General features: G+C 52.0%; 2 protein-coding genes across 3 annotated transcripts in view; one reads left to right on the forward strand and one right to left on the reverse strand.

Annotated features, from left to right (window-relative positions):
- The window catches only part of LOC308569938 (autophagy-related protein 9A-like), a 266,030-nt gene that overhangs the window by 47,909 nt on the left and 198,711 nt on the right, over window positions 1–19,410 (reverse strand). The gene's annotated exons all lie outside the window — the stretch shown is intronic.
- Window positions 271–16,869, forward strand: LOC308569940 (diamine oxidase [copper-containing]-like). Its single transcript, XM_081164208.1, has 5 exons — window positions 271–350; window positions 9,988–11,518; window positions 13,535–13,823; window positions 15,129–15,261; window positions 15,739–16,869. The coding sequence occupies exons 2-5, from the start codon at window positions 9,994–9,996 to the stop codon at window positions 16,015–16,017; spliced, it is 2,226 nt and encodes a 741-aa protein (XP_081020334.1). The 5' UTR covers window positions 271–350; window positions 9,988–9,993; the 3' UTR covers window positions 16,018–16,869.

Below are 19,410 nucleotides of genomic sequence, written 5' to 3' on the forward strand. Positions count from 1 at the left end.
CTCTCCTTTTTCTCCTCGCCCCCCTTTTAGGTCCAAAACATTTTTCCAGGGTGGATCCTGAGCCCTGGATCACAGGAGGCATTGAAAAGAACTTTTGAGCAGCCTTTTTGCCAGGCCTGGGTGCCCACCCTGCCCCCTGCCAGCTCCCAGGAGCTCTGGGAGCAGCCCCCCCCTTCCAGGCACCTGCTACTCAGCCCCACCCACTGCCTAGCAGCAGCCAATCGCTGCCTCTCTCGGCCAGCCTTCCCCGCCCCTCCCTCCTTCTCCCAGGTCTGATAACTCAGGGCTCCCCGCAGGAGCACCCAGCCTAAGCAGCCCTGAGAGGAGAGGAGAGCCCAGGAGCTGGACAGGTAAGGGGCACCTCTAGGGAGGGGGCTCCGGGGATCCAACTCAGTAGCGGGGGTGGGGCTGATCCAGACTTGGGATGGCAGCATGCAAGGCAGGGAAGGGTTAAAGACTCTCTAGCCCTACCATTGTGGGCGCTGCTCCCCCCCCCATAAAAAACCCATTCGTACAATAGCTACTTGTAGGGAGGTTTCCATGTCCAAACTGGATCGGAGACTTCACCCTTAATTAAAACCAGAGTTTTCTGCTGGCTCTTGAGGACTTGGAGTGGGACAGGGTCCTCCCTTCCACGCGGAAAGAAGATCCCGGGTTCACTCATAGAATCATAGAATCATAGAGTTGGAAGAGACCCCAAGGGCCATCGAGTCCAACCCCCTGCCAAGCAGGAAACACCATCAGAGCACTCCTGACATATGGTTGTCAGGCCTCTCCTTAAAGACCTCCAAAGTAGGAGACTCCACCACACTCCTTGGCAGCAAATTCCACTGTCAAACAGCTCTTACTGTCAGGAAGTTCTTCCTAATGTTTAGGTGGAATCTTCTTTCTTGTAGTTTGGATCCATTGCTCCGTGTCCGCTTCTCTGGAGCAGCAGAAAACAACCTTTCTCCCTCCTCTATGTGACATCCTTTTATATATTTGAACATGGCTATCATATCACCCCTTAACCTCCTCTTCTCCAGGCTAAACATGCCCAGCTCCCTTAGCCGTTCCTCATAAGGCATCGTTTCCAGGCCTTTGACCATTTTGGTTGCCCTCCTCTGGACACGTTCCAGTTTGTCAGTGTCCTTCTTGAACTGTGGTGCCCAGAACTGGACACAGTACTCCAGGTGAGGTCTGACCAGAGCAGAATACAGTGGCACTATTACTTCCCTTGATCTAGATGCTATACTCCTATTGATGCAGCCCAGAATTGCATTGGCTTTTTTAGCTGCCGCGTCACACTGTTGGCTCATGTCAAGTTTGTGGTCAACCAAGACTCCTAGATCCTTTTCACATGTACTGCTCTCAAGCCAGGTGTCACCCATCTTGTATTTGTGCCTCTCATTTTTTTTTGCCCAAGTGCAATACTTTACATTTCTCCCTGTTAAAATTCATCTTGTTTGTTTTGGCCCAGTTCTCTAATCTGTCAAGGTCGTTTTGAAGTGTGATCCTGTCCTCTGGGGTGTTAGCCACCCCTCCCAGTTTGGTGTCATCTGCAAATTTGATCAGGATGCCCTTGAGTCCATCATCCAAGTCGTTGATAAAGATGTTGAATAAGACCGGGCCCAAGACAGAACCCTGTGGCACCCCACTAGTCACTCTTCTCCAGGATGAAGAGGAACCATTGATGAGCACCCTTTGGGTTCGGTCAGTCAGCCAGTTACAAATCCACTGAGTGGTAGCATAGTCAAGTCCGCATTTTACCAGCTTCTTTGCAAGAATATCATGGGGCACCTTGTCAAATGCCTTGCTGAAATCAAGGTAGGCTACATCCACTGTGTTCCCTTCATCTACCAGGCTTGTAATTCTGTCAAAAAACGAGATCAGGTTAGTCTGACATGACTTATTTTTCAGAAATCCATGCTGACTATTGGTGATCACAGCATTCCTTTCTAGGTGCTCACAGACTGTTTGCTTAATGATCTGCTCCAGAATCTTCCCTGGTATTGATGTCAGACTGACTGGGCGGTAATTATTTGGGTCCTCTCTTTTCCCCTTTTTGAAAATAGGGACAACATTTGCCCTCCTCCAGTCTGCCGGGACTTCGCCTGTTCTCCAGGAATTCTCAAAGATGACTGCCAGTGGTTCTGAGATCACATCTGCCAGTTCTTTTAATACTCTTGGATGCAGTTCATCTGGCCCTGGAGACTTGAATACATCTAAACTAGCCAAGTATTCTTGTACTATCTCCTTAGTTATTCTGGGCTGTGTTTCCTTTGCTGAATCATTTGCTCCAAATTCTTCAGGTCGGGCATTGTTTTCTTTATCGGAGAAGACTGAGGCAAAGAAGGCATTGAGGAGTTCAGCCCTTTCTGTGTCCCCTGTTTGCATTTCACCATCTTCTCCTCTGAGTGACCCCACTGTTTCTTTGTTCTTCCTTTTGCTACGAACATACCCATAAAAGCCTTTTTTGTTGCTTTTAACCTCTCTAGCAAGCCTGAGTTCATTCTGTGCTTTAGCTTTTCTGACTTTGTGTCTACACGTGCTGGCTATTTGTTTGAATTCCTCTTTGGTGGTTTCCCCCCTTTTCCATTTTTTGTACACATCCTCTTTTAATCTTAACTCAGTTAAAAGTTCTTTAGATAGCCACCCTGGCTTCTTTAAGCACCTTCCATGTTTCCGTCTCATTGGTATTGCCTGACGTTGTGCTTTTACTATCTCCCTCTTAACAAACTCCCAGCCATCGTGAACTCCCTTTCCTTTTAGTATTACTGTCCATGGGATCTCACCCAGCACTTCCCTAAGTTTTATGAAGTCGGCTTTCTTAAAGTCAAGAAATTGAGTCCTAGTATGCTTGGCTGCTCCTTTCCATTGTATAGTAAACTTCAGAAGTGCATGATCACTCGCGCCTAATGATCCTTCCACTTCTACCCCACTAACCAGGTCATCAACATTGGTTAGGACCAGATCTAAAATGGCTGTTCCTCTTGTTGCTTCTCCCACTTTCTGGACAATGAAGTTGTCTGCAAGGCCAGTGAGGAATCTGTTTGACCTTATGCTCTTGGCTGAGTTTGACATCCAACAAATATCCTGGTAATTGAAGTCCCCCATTACTACTATCTCCCTTCCTTTTGCATGCTTGGCCATCTGTTCCAGGAAGGCATCATCTATGTCCTCCGTTTGGCTTGGGGATCTATAGTAAACTCCCACAATGAGATCTCTGTTATTCTTCTCTCCCTTAATTTTGACCCAAATGCTCTCACTTTGGCTTTGAGGTTCTAAATCTTGGATCTCTTCACAGGTATACACATCCCTGACATATAACACCACTCCTCCTCCTTTCTTGTCTGGTCTGTTTCTCTGAAATAGATTGTATCCCCCCATTATTACATTCCAATCGTGGGACTTATCCCACCAGGTTTCAGTGATGCCTATTATGTCATATGTAGTTTGCTGTACCAAGAGCTCAAGCTCATCTTGTTTATTTCCCATGCTTTGCGCATTAGTGTACAGACATTGAAGTCCATTAATCATTCCCCCATGCCTCTTATTTAATGTTTTTTTTCCTCCCACCAAAGGGTCTGCGTGCTGTTTGCTCCATTTGGTCTATGGCATTTGGATGATCATCTTCATCAATTGATAGACTCCTACCTTCAGGAGCACTGTCTCCCTCCCCCACATTAGTCAGTTTAAAGCCCTCCTGATGAGGTTTCTGAGATTTTTGGCAAAAACATTTCTCCCAACCGTTGTGAGGTGCAGCCCATCACTTGCCAGAAGTCCATCTTCAAGAAACTGCAGTCCGTGATCTAAGAATCCAAACCGTTCCTGTTTACACCATTTACGAAGCCAGCTGTTCACTTCCACTATTTCCCCCCTCTCTCCCTGGGCCACGTCGTTCAACTGGGAGGACAGATGAGATGACAATTTGTGCATTTAGTTGCTTCAATTTCCTGCTGAGAGCCTCATAGTCTCTTTTGATCTTCTGGAGGCTATTGCTTGCAGTGTCATTGGTTCCCACATGAACCAAGAGTAAGGGGTATTTGTCAGTGGGTTTTATGATTCCTTGCAGTTGTTCAGTTACATCTTGGATCTTAGCCCCGGGGAGACAGCACACTTCCCGAGACATCTTGTCAGGCCCACAGATCACTGCTTCTGTTCCCCTCAGTAGGGAATCCCCTATCACCACTACACGCCTCCTCTTAGGTTGTCACGTATTCCATGCGGCGTTTTCAGCAAAACACTAAGAGTTCCTGGTTTTTCAGTGCAGTCTTTTTTAATGTGAGTTATATACAGGCATTTACAAAAGAAACAGTCCATACAGAGTACTTACAAACGAATACTCTCCACCACAGCACCACCACACTACTGCACAACCACCACATCCCCTGTTAAACAGGCTTTCCTTTTTAAAACAGGTGATAGCCAATTACACTAATCACACTCCTGCTGAGTCACTCTGACCCAGCAGAGTATTGCATCATCCTGTTGAAGCCTGCAGACTTATCCAGTATCCTGCGAATCCCAACACTCCTCCTTAAGTCAAAGGCTTGAGACCCAATAATTCTCTTAAGTCTCGAAATTTAGGAGCATCCAAACATTTTGTATACAAATCTGCCACATTACATTTTGTGTTACAGTGCTGTACCTTTAACACATTTCTTTCCAAAGCATTTTTCACATTTCCGTATCTTATAGCAATATGTTTACTCTTGCTTTTAAAGTTCTGTTGGTTAGCAAGCTGTTGTGCAGCCATGTTGTCACTTAGCACAGTGATTGGCATTTCAGAAGGTATTCCAAGCTCTTTTGTTAGGCAAGCAAACCACTCTATTTGTGATACACATTCGCTTATGGCTGAGTACTCTGCTTCACAAGTACTTGTGGCAACAAATGTTTGTTTCTGGGATTTCCACTGAACCAGGGCATTTCCAATATATATGGCATAGCCAGTGGTAGACTTTCCATTCTCTCTGTCCCCCCAGCTGGCATCAGCGTATGCATACACTTGCTGATCATATCCTGTATCCAGACCAGTTTGTAATATTTTGTGCCTTTCAGATACCTTAGGATTCTTTTAAGTGCTACTCAATCTCTCTGAGCCGGGTCTGCACTTCTTTGGCTTAACATGTGCACTGCCAATGTTATGTCGGGTCTTGTCCAACAGCTTAAATATAACAGAGAACCCAACAGAGAATGAAACGCTGTTGCATTCTCACATTTTTGCCCTTCTGGTTCATGTTTGTACTGGGTAGATATGGGAGTGTCAACCTCATTTGCCCTCTCCATTCCATATGTCTTCAGCAACTTTTCGATTTTTTCCTTCTGACTCAGAGAGTAAACGCCCTCTTCATTTCTCTGAACCTCTACTCCTAAGTAATTCTGAATCTCTCCCAAATACTTCAGTTTGTATTTGTTACCTAGGCTGTTTATAAACCAAGACACTTGCTTTTGTGCAGTTGTTATTAGACAGATATCATCAACATACAAAAGTAAATAACAAACACTTCCTTGCACCATTGCTGAATATAAACAGGAATCAGCCAGGCTTTGTTTGAATCCCATCTTTTTCAAAGTTGTGTCTATGCATTCATGCCATAGACGTGCACTTTGGTGTAAACCATATAGTGCCCTTTGCAGTTTTAACCTCTTTTTCTAGCTCATAACCTGGTATTTGCTGTAAATATACCTTGGCGTCAATAGGAGCATTTAAATATGCTGAGGCAACATCAAAATGATTAACTTTTAACCCTCTCAGACTTGCCATTGCTAAAACTGATTTTACTGTTTCAGCCTTTGCTGTTGGGGCAAACACTTCATCATAATGTATCATTTTCCTCTGTGTAAAGCCCCGTGCAACCAACCTGGCTTTCCTCTGACAACTACCATCAGCCAGCTTTTTCACTTAAAAAACCCACTTACAGCTTATGGGCTTTTTACCTTCAGGCAATTCTGTAGGTACAAACACATTGTTGTTTAGCAGAGAGTTATACTCTGCCTGCATTGCCTTTAACCACGCCTCTTTCTCTAGAGTAGGTAACTCTTGCACTTCTTCAAAGTTTTCTGGCTCAGTTACACAAACCTGGTTTATGGTGGCTGGGAACCCATAACGGTCTGGAGGTTGACCTTTATTACTTCTTGCAGACCTCCTTGGTTCATTAATCTCACCCCCTGGGCTACCTTCAGGACTGCTTTTGGGGTGGATTGACTCTGTAGATCTACCTCCTCCTGTCCCTGTTGCACTTTCTTCTCTCCCCTGCTCCATGCTAGCAGCTGGAGAAAAATGCTCAACCTTTACTTCCTCCCTTTCAGTTTCTCTGGGAGAGCTGCCAATTCTTAGCTTTGTTTCAGCTGCCTTATCAGGTATGCTCGGCAGTAAAACTTTTTCTGGCAGCAGGTTTGCATGTATCTTGGGCCAATTTCTTTGCTCATTAAAGCTGGCTGATCGACTATAATTCAAAAGGTTTTTATCATCTTCAAACCTGTAGGCTTTCGTACCACTTTCATACCCAAGAAATAGCAACTGCTGTGCCCTTTTCCCACCTTTTCTCCGGTTTTTCACAGGTATGTCAACCCATGCCTTTGTCCCAAAGATTCTTAAATGTTGCAAACTGGGACTTTTGTTATAGAGAATTTTATAGGGTATGTCATTTAGTACCCTTGACCACAAGCGATTCCCAATATAATTCGCAGTCTTAATACTCTCAGCCCAGTACTTAATTGGAAGATTTGCATCTTCTAACAATGCTTTCATTTGTGTCCGCAAGACACCTCCTCTACGCTCTGCTACTCTGTTCTCCTGAGGCGTGGCCACATTGGTAAGCCTATGTTTAATCCCTTGGGAACGCAACCAGTTTCTTAGGGAGCTTGCCATAAACTCCCCTCCCCTGTCTGACTGAATAGAGGACACCTTTTCACCAAGTTGCCTTTCTACCCTTCTTACCCAGAACTTCAAAGTTTGGGCAACGTCAGACTTTTGCTTTAATGGATAGACCCAGCCAAATCTAGAAAAATCATCCACTAGGATTAAACAATACTTGTTGTGGGAGACACTTGGTGGAAAAGGACCAGTTACATCAGCATGGATCAACTCCAGTGGTTTTTTGGTTTCTCTCTGGCTTGCTCTTGCTACTGGGCAAGCCCTGCTTTTAACCTCCTTGCAGATATTGCAGTCTAAGTAATTATCACAACTTTTAATGTTTTTCATCCCCCCACACAACTCCAATGTTTTGTTTATCACCTTATAGCTAGCATGAGCCAGACGCCTGTGCAGGAGATGAATTCACATATCATGGGTCGGGACATTTTGCACATTTGCAACCTTAGATTCACACTGCAGTACATACATATTAGTTCCAAGGCTAGCATTTGCCAACACTGCCCCATTTTGCTTTATCTGGCACTGATCTCCCACAAAATTTACTTCAAAGCCTGCTTTTGCCAAATCAGGAATGCTCAGGAGATTGTTTTGCAAACTAGGCACACACAACACATTCCTGAATATGTGTCCCAGCTGTGGGAACACAACCTCCCCCTCACAAACCACATTAGCTTTCTGGCCCGTAGCAAGACTTACATGTTTTTTGTTTGAAGCCCTAGCATCAGTTAGCAATCCTTTTCTTTTACAAAAGGTTTGAGAAGCTCCACTGTCCAGAACCCACAGCTCCTCATTTTCTTGACCATCTGCAGACACCCAAGCAGTAGACTCTCTCTGCTGCCACTTGTGCTTCCGCTGTTTTTGTTGTTTTCTTGGGCAGTCCCGCAGCAGATGTCCACTGGACTTGCAGCAAAAACACCTTTTTACTTTGTTGACCACCGGCTGGTCTGCAGCAGCTCCTCCTGGCTGTTTCTCCGGCTGCCGACACCTCTGCTCTTCCCGGCTGTTGTTCCCTCTGGGATGCTCCATAGCTGGGCTGAGGTCATCTTTCGCTCTGCACGCCTGTCCTCCTCTGCATACAACCGTCCGGTCATGTATTCCAGAGTCAGCTTATCAGTCTCTACAGACTCGAGGGAGTTGACCAGCATATCATAGCTGTCATCAAGGGAACTCAGGACTATAAAGACTTTGTCCTCTTCCCCCACAGGCCTCCCTCTTAAGGCTAGCTCCTGGAAACAGCCTGTTAGGAATTTTAGGTGGTTTACCAGGGTGTCCCCCGGTTTCTTCCGACACCGGTACAGTCTCCTGGTCAGTGTTACCAGTGAGCCAGCTGTCTCTCGCACATGGACAGCCTTGAGCGCATTCCACGCCTCACTTGCCATCACCTTATCAGCTACGTAGACTAGCTGGCTATCGTCCACTCCAAGGATGATCGTAGCCAAAGCTTTCCAAGGATGATCGTAGCCAAAGCTTTCTCATCCTTTTCATCCTCCTCAGGGGGCTGCAGTGGCTCTTCCACCACTTTCCACAGGCCCTCACGCTTGAGGAAGTGTTGCATGCGGACCGACCAGATGCTGTAGTTCGTGGCCGCCAGCTTCTCCAGCAACACGCCAGTTCTGGACTGCTCCATCCCTGCAGCTCACCTCCAGCACCCACGGCTAGATAACTGCCACCTGTACTCTTGCGCAGCGGAAGCGTGCTGGGCCCATAACCCTGTCGTGTATTCCATGCGGCGTCTTCAGCAAAACACTAAGAGTTCCTGGTTTTTTCAGTGCAGTCCTTTTTAATGTGAGCTATATACAGGCATTTACAAAAGAAACAGTCCATACAGAGTACTTACAAACGAATACTCTCCACCACAGCAGCACCACACTACAGCACAACCACCACACCCCCTGTTAAACAGGCTTTCCTTTTTAAAACAGGTGATAGCCAATTACACTAATCACACTCCTACTGAGTCACTCTGACCCAGCAGAGTATTGCATCATCCTGTTGAAGCCTGCAGACTTATCCAGTATCCTGCGAATCCCAACATAGGTTTGGTCGGGGTTCTTCCATGAGCTGTCCGTTCCAAGGTCGCCTGCACATTCCCTGAGGACTGACTTTGCTGCTCGTCTTCATATACCTGATCGACTGAAATGAGGGAGAGATCCTCAAATGGAATCTGCTCTTCATCTTCCATGCTAGGGGAGAGGACCTCAAAGTGATTGTGTATTTCTAAACAATCAGAGTGAACCCTGGGCCTCCTACTTCTTTGAGTCACGTTTCTCCATATATCTGGCTCCTGTGTTGGTGAACTAGCCTCCTTCTCAGGGGAGTCCCCTGTCTCCTCCTTGGTGGAGACAGTGTGCTCTGTTGCTTCCAAGAAGAGCTCCAGCTCTCTAATTCTTTGGAGCGTAGCTACACGTTCCTCCAGTCGCTGCACTCGGCAAGGGCATCTCCAACTTGGGATGAGCAAGACCCTTGCTTGATACAGGGCAGGTTTTAATAGGTAGGAGACGATATACAAATTCGATTTATCCCTCCAGGCACCCACATTTGTGGGCTGAGTAGCGTTAAACACCCCCCCCCCTTAGCAGCAGAATTGAAGAAGGTTGTGGAGCCGTCTATTTAGCCGACTAGGATGTGAGCTGGCTCTCCCTTTTCATGTACCCGACTCTACCAATTACATTTTCTGTGGTCTGAGTCTCTGCTAAGTAGCAAGAACATCCTTGCTGGACTGCCATCTCCCACACTTGAGACCCCGAGAGCTGCGGCTGCCACTCAGTGTAGCCAAGACTAAGAAGAAGAAGAAGAGTTTTGATTTGATGTCCCGCCTTTCACGCCCCTTCAGGAGTCTCAAAGCGGCTCACATTCTCCTTTCCCTTCCTCCCCCACAGCAAACACTCTGTGAGGTGAGTGGGGCTGAGAGACTTCAGAGAAGTGTGACTGGCCCAAGGTCACCCAGCAGCTGCAGGTGGAGGAGTGAGGAATCAAACCCGGTTCCCCAGATTACGCGGCCACCTCTCTGAACCACTACACCACACACCAGGGTCAGACTCTGGAGAAAGACTGGGGCCCCGGATCCTGCCCCGACCCCACTTGCTGACGCCTCCCCCCTTTCTGATGCCTCCCTCTTTCTCCCGCAGGGCGAGATGTGGTCCTCTGCTTTGGCCGTCTTCAGCCTCCTGGCCGCGGCCGCCTCCGGCCAACCCCCGCAGCGCCATGATGGGGTCTCCATCTTCTCCGACTTGACTCCGGCAGAGCTGCGGGCCGTCCGCGACTTTCTGCTGGGCCGGCCTGAGCTGGGCCTCCAGGCGGATCCAGACCCCTCCCTGGCCAAGAACAGCCTCTTCCTGGTGGAGCTCTTGACCCCGAAGAAAGGGCAGGCCTTGCAGTACCTGGAGTCCGGGGAGTCCCGCCCCCAACGCCAGGCCAGAGCCGTGGTCTTCTTCGGGGCCGAGGCGCAGCCCAATGTCACTGAGTACGTGGTGTGGCCCCTGCCAGAGCCCACCTCCTACCAGCCCTGGGGGGAGCCGGCGCCCTTCGCGGCGCGGCCGATGTCGCAGCTGGAGTTCGGGCTGCTCTCGCAGCGGCTGGCGGAGAGCTTGGCTCCGCTGGAGCAGTTCCTGCTGGACGCCTCGGGCTTCGGCTTCGGGAACTGCGGCGACCGGTGCCTGACCCTGACGGAGGTGGCCCCGCGGGGCCTGGCCTCGGGCGAGCGCCGCACTTGGCTGATACTGCAGCGCTTCGTGGAGGGCTTCTTCCTGCACCCGGTGGGCCTGGAGGTCCTGCTCGACCACCGGGAACTCGACCCGAGCCTCTGGCAGGTGCAGAAGCTGTGGTACAACGGGCGCTACTTCAGCAGCGCCGAGGAGCTGGCCCAGCTCCACGCCTCGGGCGCCGTGCCCGTCGTGCCTCTGCCGCCGCACCCGGACGAGAGCCTCTTCTCCACCTTCGTGCCGCGGGGGAGCTTCTCGGCGGGGCCCCCGACGGACGTGCATGGCGCCAAGGTGTGCGAGCCTCAGGGCCGCCGCTACTCGGTGCAAGGCAACCTGGTGGAGTACAGCGGCTGGAGCCTGGCCTTCCGCCTGCGCACATCCACGGGGCTGCAGCTCTTCGACGTGCGCTTCAATGGGGAGCGCGTGGCCTACGAAGTGAGCGTGCAGGAAGCCATCGCCGTCTACGGGGGGAACACGCCGGCCGCCATGCAGACCAAGTACATTGACGTGGGCTGGGGCATGGGCTTCGTGACGCACGAGCTGGCGCCCGGCGTCGACTGCCCCGAGGGGGCCACCTTCCTGGACGCCCACCACCTGTACGACGCCCCGGGACCCGTGCACTTCCCGCGTGCCCTCTGCATCTTCGAGCTGCCCACGGGGGTCCCTCTGCGCCGCCACTTCGACAGCGACTTCCGTGGCGGCTCCCACTTCTACGCGGGCCTCGAGGGTGCTGCGCTGGTCCTGCGCACCATCTCCACCGTCTACAACTACGACTACATCTGGGACTTCCTGCTCTACCCCAACGGGGTGCTGGAGACCAAGGTGCACGCCACGGGCTACCTGCACACCTCCTTCTACACGCCCGAGGGGCTCCACTACGGGAACCGCCTGCAGGAACACCTGCTGGGCAACATCCACACGCACCTGGTGCACTACAAGGTCGACCTGGACGTCGCAGGTGGGACCCTCGCTCGCGGGGGGAGTCGGGGAGTCCCTAAGCCCAGTCCATCCTCAGTCGCCCCCCTTCCCCCTTTCCAGTCACGGAACAGGCCGAGCTCCAAGGAATTGTCCTTGGCTGCTTTTATAGCATCGTAGAGGCGGAAGGGAACCCCAGGGTCATGTAGTCCGCCGTCTGCAATGCAGGAATCACAGAACCCTTGGCAGGGGGTGACTCCACGCCTCCCACGAAGGAGAGCCCGCCGCCTCCCAAGGGTGTCCGTTCTGCTGTCAAGCATCCCTTGCCATCAGGGTCACGTCTGAAGAAGAGCCAGGCACCCCCCCCCCCCGTCGGGGAAAGGGAGGGGGCGGCTGTGATGTTCTCGCAAGTCGCTCTCCTCGCCCCTCGCCCAGAGTCTCAGGGGGCAAGAGGCGCCTCGTTCTGTCCTCAGGCAACCCCGGGAGATAACGCTGGACTCTCGAAGGCCAAGCGGGGCGGGGGCTCTGTGGCCAAGCCCCGTCCTTGACCCCTGGCAGAGGAGCTCGAAGGCAGGCAGGCAAGGGGGGGGTCCCAGCCTCTGCCTCCAAGCGCCAGAGTGAGCTGCCCCCCGTCACTCTGGAGGCTCCATCGCAAGGTCTGTAGAACAGAGCAGAGGGGTCTCCCCGCCCCCCAACTCCGCTTCTTGAATTTGTAGGGCAGCAGTTACCAATTTTTTGGGGGGGCGCGCCCGCTTGGTTCCATCAACTTACTCCCCGTGCCCCCTACCCTACAAAAAGCATTATATTCAGAATATTGGCCTGCGCAACCATCTCAGGAAGATAAGCATAGAATCAGGGAATGATAGAGTTGGAAGGGACCCCGACGGTCATCTAGTCCAACCCCCTGCAAGGCACAACATAATAAATGTGGGAATGTTCTGGGGTGCAGGAGAGGATATATTGACTAATTATAACCTTATCCAACTTGTGCTAACAAGTTCCCAAAATATCAGCAGAGTTTATGACATTCCCCTGTAAGTTCGCAACGGTAATGCTTGCACAGGTTCGCTAGAACCTCTATAATAATTACCCTGGTAATTTCCCCTTTTGTTCCCTCTTAAAATACAAGACACGACACAGTCTTTATAAAAGTATAAAAGAGTTTACTCACATTCTGTTCACAATATGATCCCAGAAGGCAGACAGGCTTAAAAGGGTTACATATATTTAGAATCTATCTTGTTGCAAGATAGTCCTTATCTCCTCTCTTGGCTGGGAACCAAGAGGGCATCTTTACATGCTTCCTCATCGAAGGAAGATGGCAGAGAGAGAGAGATGGCTGCCTGCCCTGTGCTTTTGTCATTACCTGCACAGGTGAGGCCACACCCACCTCTGGTCACATGCGGTGGAAGTCCGTCCCCAGGACGGTATCTGAAGAAGTGTGCATGCACACGAAAGCTCATACCAAGAACTAACTTAGTTGGTCTTTAAGGTGCTACTGGAAGGATTTTTTTTATTTTGACTATGGCAGACCAACACGGCTACCTATCTGTAACCGTCCCCAGGAAGTTTACCTGCTTGCTGGACAGACATCCCTCCCCATGTTCTAACATGTACACTCTAGGAATGTTGTCATTGACTGCTCCTGTGTTTACATCCCACAATAAAATTCAAACAGGGACAATTCATTGCACATTTACGCAAACTCCGATAAAAAACTGATTAGTTTAACTAATTCCACAAAATGGGTGCGCTTCATTCAGCGACTGCAGCTTTTCCAAGCCTGGTGGTTTGCAGATGCAGCGCCCCCTGCCCCGTTGCGCCCCCAAGGCTTCCCGCTTCCCCCTTTGGCAACCCTTGTTGTGAGAGGGGAACCTTTTCCTCCCTCCTGGGGCTGGAGCGGCCCCCGCCGGCTCTCCGGCCCCGCAGAGGAGGGACCCTGGGGCTGGCCCCTTTTGCGCCCTCCTTGGCCTTAGCGAGCCCCCCCACCCACCCTCAGGCGCCCCTCCCCTGCCGGTTCTCCTGACCCCGTCCGTCCCCCCCCGCTCTCCCCCTGCAGGCCTGGAGAACAGCTTTGAGACGCTGGACGTGGCTCTGGAGAACATCTCTCTGCCCTGGGAGCCGAGTCATCCGCTGGTGCAGCCGCGCCTGGAGCCTCAGCCGCGGCTCCGCGAGCGCCAGGCCGCCTTCCCCTTCGGCCAGCCGCTGCCCCGCTACCTGCTCTTCGGCAACCCGGCGAAGCCCAACCGCTGGGGCCACCGGCGCAGCTACCGCCTGCAGCTCAGCTCGCACGCCGACCGCGTCCTGCCCCACGGCTGGCAGGAGGAGCGCGGCATCACCTGGAGCAGGTGAGCCCGGCAGGTGGGGCGGGCGGGCGGGAGGGCAGCCCCCACCCCACTTCCCAGCCGAAGGGAGCGGCGGGTCGCCCACGCCTGGAGATTCTCCGGAGTGGACGGGACGGTTTCACCCCCCCCCGTCGGGGTCTGGCCAGAAAGAAGGCTGGAAACTGGGGGCAGGTGGGAGACAGGAATTGCTCGCGAGGAGCCGCTGCTGGACAGCCCCGTGGGGACGGTGCTGCTTTGGCGCTGGTCTCCTGCTTCATGGAATCATGGAACTCTAGCGTTGGAAGGGACCCCGAGGGTCAACTAGTCCATCCCCCAGCAAGGCAGGAATATGCAGCTGCCCCACATCAGGATGGAACCTGCAACCTTGGAATTATCAGCCCCTCTCTCTAACCAAGGCAGCTATTCAGGATTGAGCTTCATTAACCTGTAACCCCAAAATTTAGGATCTCCTCCAAACTGGTGTCAAAGGTATGTATTCGTTTTGTGCTCATTTGGACCGGAAATTCTGCATTTTGTACTCCACCCCCCCCCAAACTGAGTAATTAACATAGCAAACGGGGGTTCCAGGTTAACATCCCAAAATCCAGCGTGGTCTGATTCCCCCCCAAAATTCAGGGTTACATTTCATTGAAGCTTGCTGCTTGCCTGTGGGTTTAAGAACCTAAGGAGAGCCCGCTGGAAGAGGCCAAGGGGGGGGGGCATCCGCTCCAGCCCCCTGTTCTCACTGTCACCGGCCAGATGCCCCAATGGGGAACCTGCAGAGAGCCTCTCTCGCCTCCTGGCCTTCAGAATCATCTCTGCCTCTGAGTGTGGAGGGCAGAGCAGAGCCCCACTGGCTGGGAGCCGGCACTAGATCTCTCCTCCTTGAGCTCAAGAATCCCTGATGAAATATCTGCTTACAATCCTCCAAGGAAGGAGAGCCCCCCCGCTTTCGAGGGAGCCTGCCCCCCTGTGGAACAGATGGGGAGAAGGGAGCCTCCGTCATCCGGCCCAATCGCCTTCTCAATCCAGTCTGCAGATGGTCCAGGAATCAGCGTGTTTTTAGATGAGTAGAATGTGTCGTTGCATTTAAAATGCACCTCTGGGTTATTTGTGGGGCATAGGAATTCCTTCAACCCCCCCAGTATTGTCCAGCCCTCCACAAGATCTGAGGAACAGTGGACCGGCACCCTGCTGGAAAAGTTTGCTGACCCCTGATCCAGCGGGCAGGAGGTGTTGGGCGCCTGGGTGTGGGCTGGCCTCTCTTTGATGGGGTGGGCTCAGGGGCACCCATGCCCCGGGGACTGAGGGGTCGTGTCCCTCCGGCAGGTACCCCTTAGCAGTGACCCAGCATCACGACAACGAGGACACCAGCAGCAGCCTCTACATCCAGAACGACCCCTGGAGCCCCACGGTCAGCTTTGAGAACTTCCTCAAGAATGATGAGAGCCTGGAGAACCAGGTGAGGGCGGCCTGGGCGTGGGGGGCAGGAAGAGGAGCAGCAGGGCGGCTCACTTGGGGTTTTGGGGGGAGCACACACGGAGGGCCAGGACAGGCAGATTCATGCTCTAAACGGTCCTAAACGGCCTCAGTTCAGTATACTTGAAGAAGCATCTCCACCACAACCGTCCAGCTCTGAGGGTCTTCTGGCGGTTCCCTCACTGCAAGAAGCCAAGTTACAGGGAACCAGGCAGAGGGCCTTCTCAGTGGTGGCGCCCGCCCAGTGTAACGCCCTCCCACCAGATGTCAAAGAGAAAAATAACCACCAAACTTTTAGAAGACATCTGAAGGCAGACCTGTTTAGGGAAGCTTTTCATGTTTGATGCATTACTGTATTCTAATATTTTGTTGGAAGCCGCCCAGAGTGTCTGGGGAAGCCCAGCCAGATGGGCAGGGTATAAATAATAAATTATTACGATTATTATTCTCCCTCCGGCAGGACCTGGTGGCCTGGGTGACGGTGGGCTTCCTCCACATCCCCCACTCAGAGGACATCCCCAACACGTCCACGCCGGGCAACGTGGTGGGCTTCTACCTGCGACCCTTCAACTTCTTTGACGAAGACCCTTCTGTGGCCTCGCTTCGCACCGTCATCGTGCGCCCCTCTGAGCCTGGGGGCAGGTCTGGGGTGCATGTCCAGCGCTGGACCCCGGCCGACCCCATGCCCTGCGTCTCCCAGGAGCCCTTCAGCTACAATGGCACCTACTGGCAGGTGTAGCCCAGCCCCAGGCAGGATTGGCCCCCTCTTCTTCCTCTCCACCCCTCCAACCCCAACCCCAGACACTGACCTCTCCTCCTCGGCAGCAGGTGTGCCAGCAGCTATTACTCACAGGAGCAAAGTAGAACCTCCATGTGCCGAGAGGGTCTACCACTGAGCACTGTCCTCTGGGGACACAGCAGGGAGGAGGGCCTGATGCCCACAGGCCGAGCTTGTGAGGCTCCCCAGAGCACTGGGCGCTGGACTCAAGTGAGTTTTCCTGCTCCAAATGTCCACTTAGTCATATGTAAAGGTCATAAAATAACTAGTTGGCTAAGAGCACGAGAAGAGCATGTGCTGGATGAGGCCCGTGTCCCATCTGGTCCTGCACCCAGTTCTCCCAGTGGCCGACAGGTGCCCCCCAAGGGAAGCCCACTAGCAGGTTTCGAACTCAAGACCCTCTCCCCTCTTGTGGCTCCCGGCGACTGCAGTTCAGAAGTGCTGCTGCCTCTGAGTGTGGAGGGCAGAGCAGAGCCCTCCATGAATTTGTCTGACCCCCTTTTAAAGCCGCCTAGCCCCCACGGTCTCCTGCCGCAGGGAGTCCCACGGTTTAACTTCTTGGATCCATCCTGATAACTATTTAATTAAAAGTCTTACGGTGACTCCAGTGGTTTTCTTCACCAGCTTCACACATCTGGAAGGGGGGAGCGAAATCCCTTTCCTGTCTCCTCCTTCTCCTGTTTGCCAAGTTCACAGAAGAGTCCACCTCAGAGTCTTTCCCAAGCAGACGATGGATTTTAACTCTCAGAAGAGAGTCTTGCAATCCATCTGGGCAGTCCCTACATCAGACACCTGGGGGCGCTCAATAATCTCCCAGAAAAATCCCTATGGCAGTGTTTCCCAACCACTGTTCCGCGGCACACTAGTGTGCCGCGAGATGTTGCCTGGAGGGAGGCAGGCGAGTCGGGCGGTGAGAGGCGGGGCGGCGAGGAGAGGCCGCCCAGCGCGGGGCTCTCGCCGTCTGCCTGCCTGGCTGCCTGCGAGTCGGCGGGCAGCGCCTCCGTCCGCAGCGCCCGCCTCGCGGCTCTCATTCCCTGCCCCTGCCAAAGCTCACCCAGCCAAGCCGCGCTCTCCTTCCTGCCTCGCTTTGCTGCCTCCTCCCCCCCCACCCCCAAAGCTTGGAGGTTCCCCGGCAAGGGGGAGGGAAAAAAATTGAAACTTACACTTTCGCGCGTCCCTCCCGGCGTGACGCTGCGCGCTGACGTCACGGGGCTGTAATGGTGGTGTGCCTCGAGATTTTTTTCATCAAACAAGTGTGCCTTTGCCCAAAAAAGGTTGGGAAACACTGCCCTATGGGGCAGTGGCTGACCTACATTTTAATAATAATAATAATAATAATAATAATAATAATAATAATAATAATAATAATTATTATTATTATTATTATTATTATTATTATTATACCCCGTCTTCCCTGGCCAGAGCTTGGCTCAGGGCAGCTAACACCAATAAAATTACAGTAAAAACATAATTGGGGGACGGACAGACCCAATTTAAAATACAAGTTAAAATGCAGTTTAAAATTCAGCCTCATTTTAAAAGTAGCCCATAGATCAAAACCATAAGGGGAGGGAAAAATAAGGGTCAGACTGAGTTCAAACCAAAGGCCAGGCGGAACAGCTCTGTCTTGCAGGCCCTGCCGAAAGATGTCAAGTCCCGCAGGGCCCTAGTCTCTTGGGACAGAGCGTTCCACCACGTCGGGGCCAGTACTGAAAAGGCCCTGGCCCTAGTTGAGACCAATCTAACCATCTTTCGACCTGGGACCTCCAAAGTGTTGTCATTTGCGGACCTTAAGGTCCTCTGTGGGGCAGACCAGGAGAGGCGGCCCCATAGGTAGGGGGCCCTGAAGCTTGAACTGACTCTCAAACTCTCGGTTTGAGTTGTGTGACTCCAACTGGGTCTTCCTGACCCCAAATTGTTAAGAAACGTGAACTCAAGTTGCTTCTGGAACCCTGAAGCTGAAGCTCCATTTATTTCAGAGTAGATTCACCCCTGATATGGGGACCCCCTTTTAAGGCGGGGGTTTCCTGACAATGCCAAACTATTCAGGGTGGGGTGCAAAACTAAGAGCATCTTTGGGGAGTTCCCAAGAGACCTCTCCAAACCAAGCGAATGATCACCCAAAGGGCAAATGCAATTTTATGGGGTGTAGTGGTTAGAGAGTCAGGCCAGGACCTGGGAGGTTCAAATCCTCCCGCTGAGCCATGAAGATCAGTGGGTGGCTTGGGGGCCAGTAAGGCCTCATCCTGGCCTATTTCATGGGGTTGTTGTGGGATAAGATGGGGAGGAGGAAAGCTAGGTATGCTGCTTGGAGGAAAAGCGAGATATAAATGCAACCAATCAATCAAATAAGTGACAAGTGACGCACTTTGGCCGCAAAGCCCTTGGCCCCTTCAGGCAAAGCCTTCTGAGGGGGCTTCTTGTGGGAGTGGAATTGTAGAGCTGGAAGGGACCCCAAGGATCATCTAGCCCAACCCCCGTTTGAAGGAATTTATGGTTGGAAGGAATTCTATCAAGATTCTCTATTGCGTATGTACACAGTCATCGTGTTGCCTGGACGTTGCTGACGTTCTCTTTGCAACCCAGGGGTTTGTGGGGTTCCTTATTGCTGTCCCAACCCCTGGGAAAGCAGGAATCTGCGTGAAAGGAATCCAACCTCTGCTTAGAAACCCTCGAGGAAGGAGGGTCCACCTCCTGCCAAGGGAGACCGTTCTTACTGTGTTGAGTCGGAATCTCCTTTCTTGTAACTTGAAGCCATGGGTTCGAGTCCTGCCCTCTGGAGCAGAAAACAAGCTTGCTCCATCTGCCATGTGGCAGCCCTTGAGATATGGGAAGGTGGCTCTCCTGTCTCCCCTCAGTCTCCTCTTTTCCAAGGTAAACATACCCAACTCCTTCAACCGTTCCTCATCAGGCTTAGTTTCCAGACCCTTCATCATCTTGGTCGCCCTCCCCCACCCACCTTCCAGCTTGTCAACATGCAGGAGCAGGGACTGAGCAACTGGAGCTCACCCTGTCGTGGGGATTTGAACCGCCGACCTTCTGATCGGCAAGTCCTAGGCTCTGTGGTTTAACCCACAGCGCCACCTGCGTCCCGTGGCAATACTATTTGTGCAGAATAAACACCACGCCATCAAACACAACTGGTCTTCCCTGCTGTTGCTGCTTCTCCTGTTTGTGGTCTGCAAATGACACGTCACTGTTAACAGAATCACAGACTGTGGAGTCCTCTAGGCCACCCGCTCACAGCGCAGGCATCTCAGCCCAAGCATCCCTGACCGGTGGCCAGCCAACCTCTGCTTAAAAACCTACAAGGAAGGAGAAGCCACTTCCTTCTCAGTCTCTTCCACTGATGAT

The sequence above is a fragment of the Podarcis bocagei genome (genome assembly GCF_964188305.1).
Source record: "Podarcis bocagei genome assembly, chromosome: 12".
Lineage (NCBI taxonomy): Eukaryota > Metazoa > Chordata > Lepidosauria > Squamata > Lacertidae > Podarcis > Podarcis bocagei.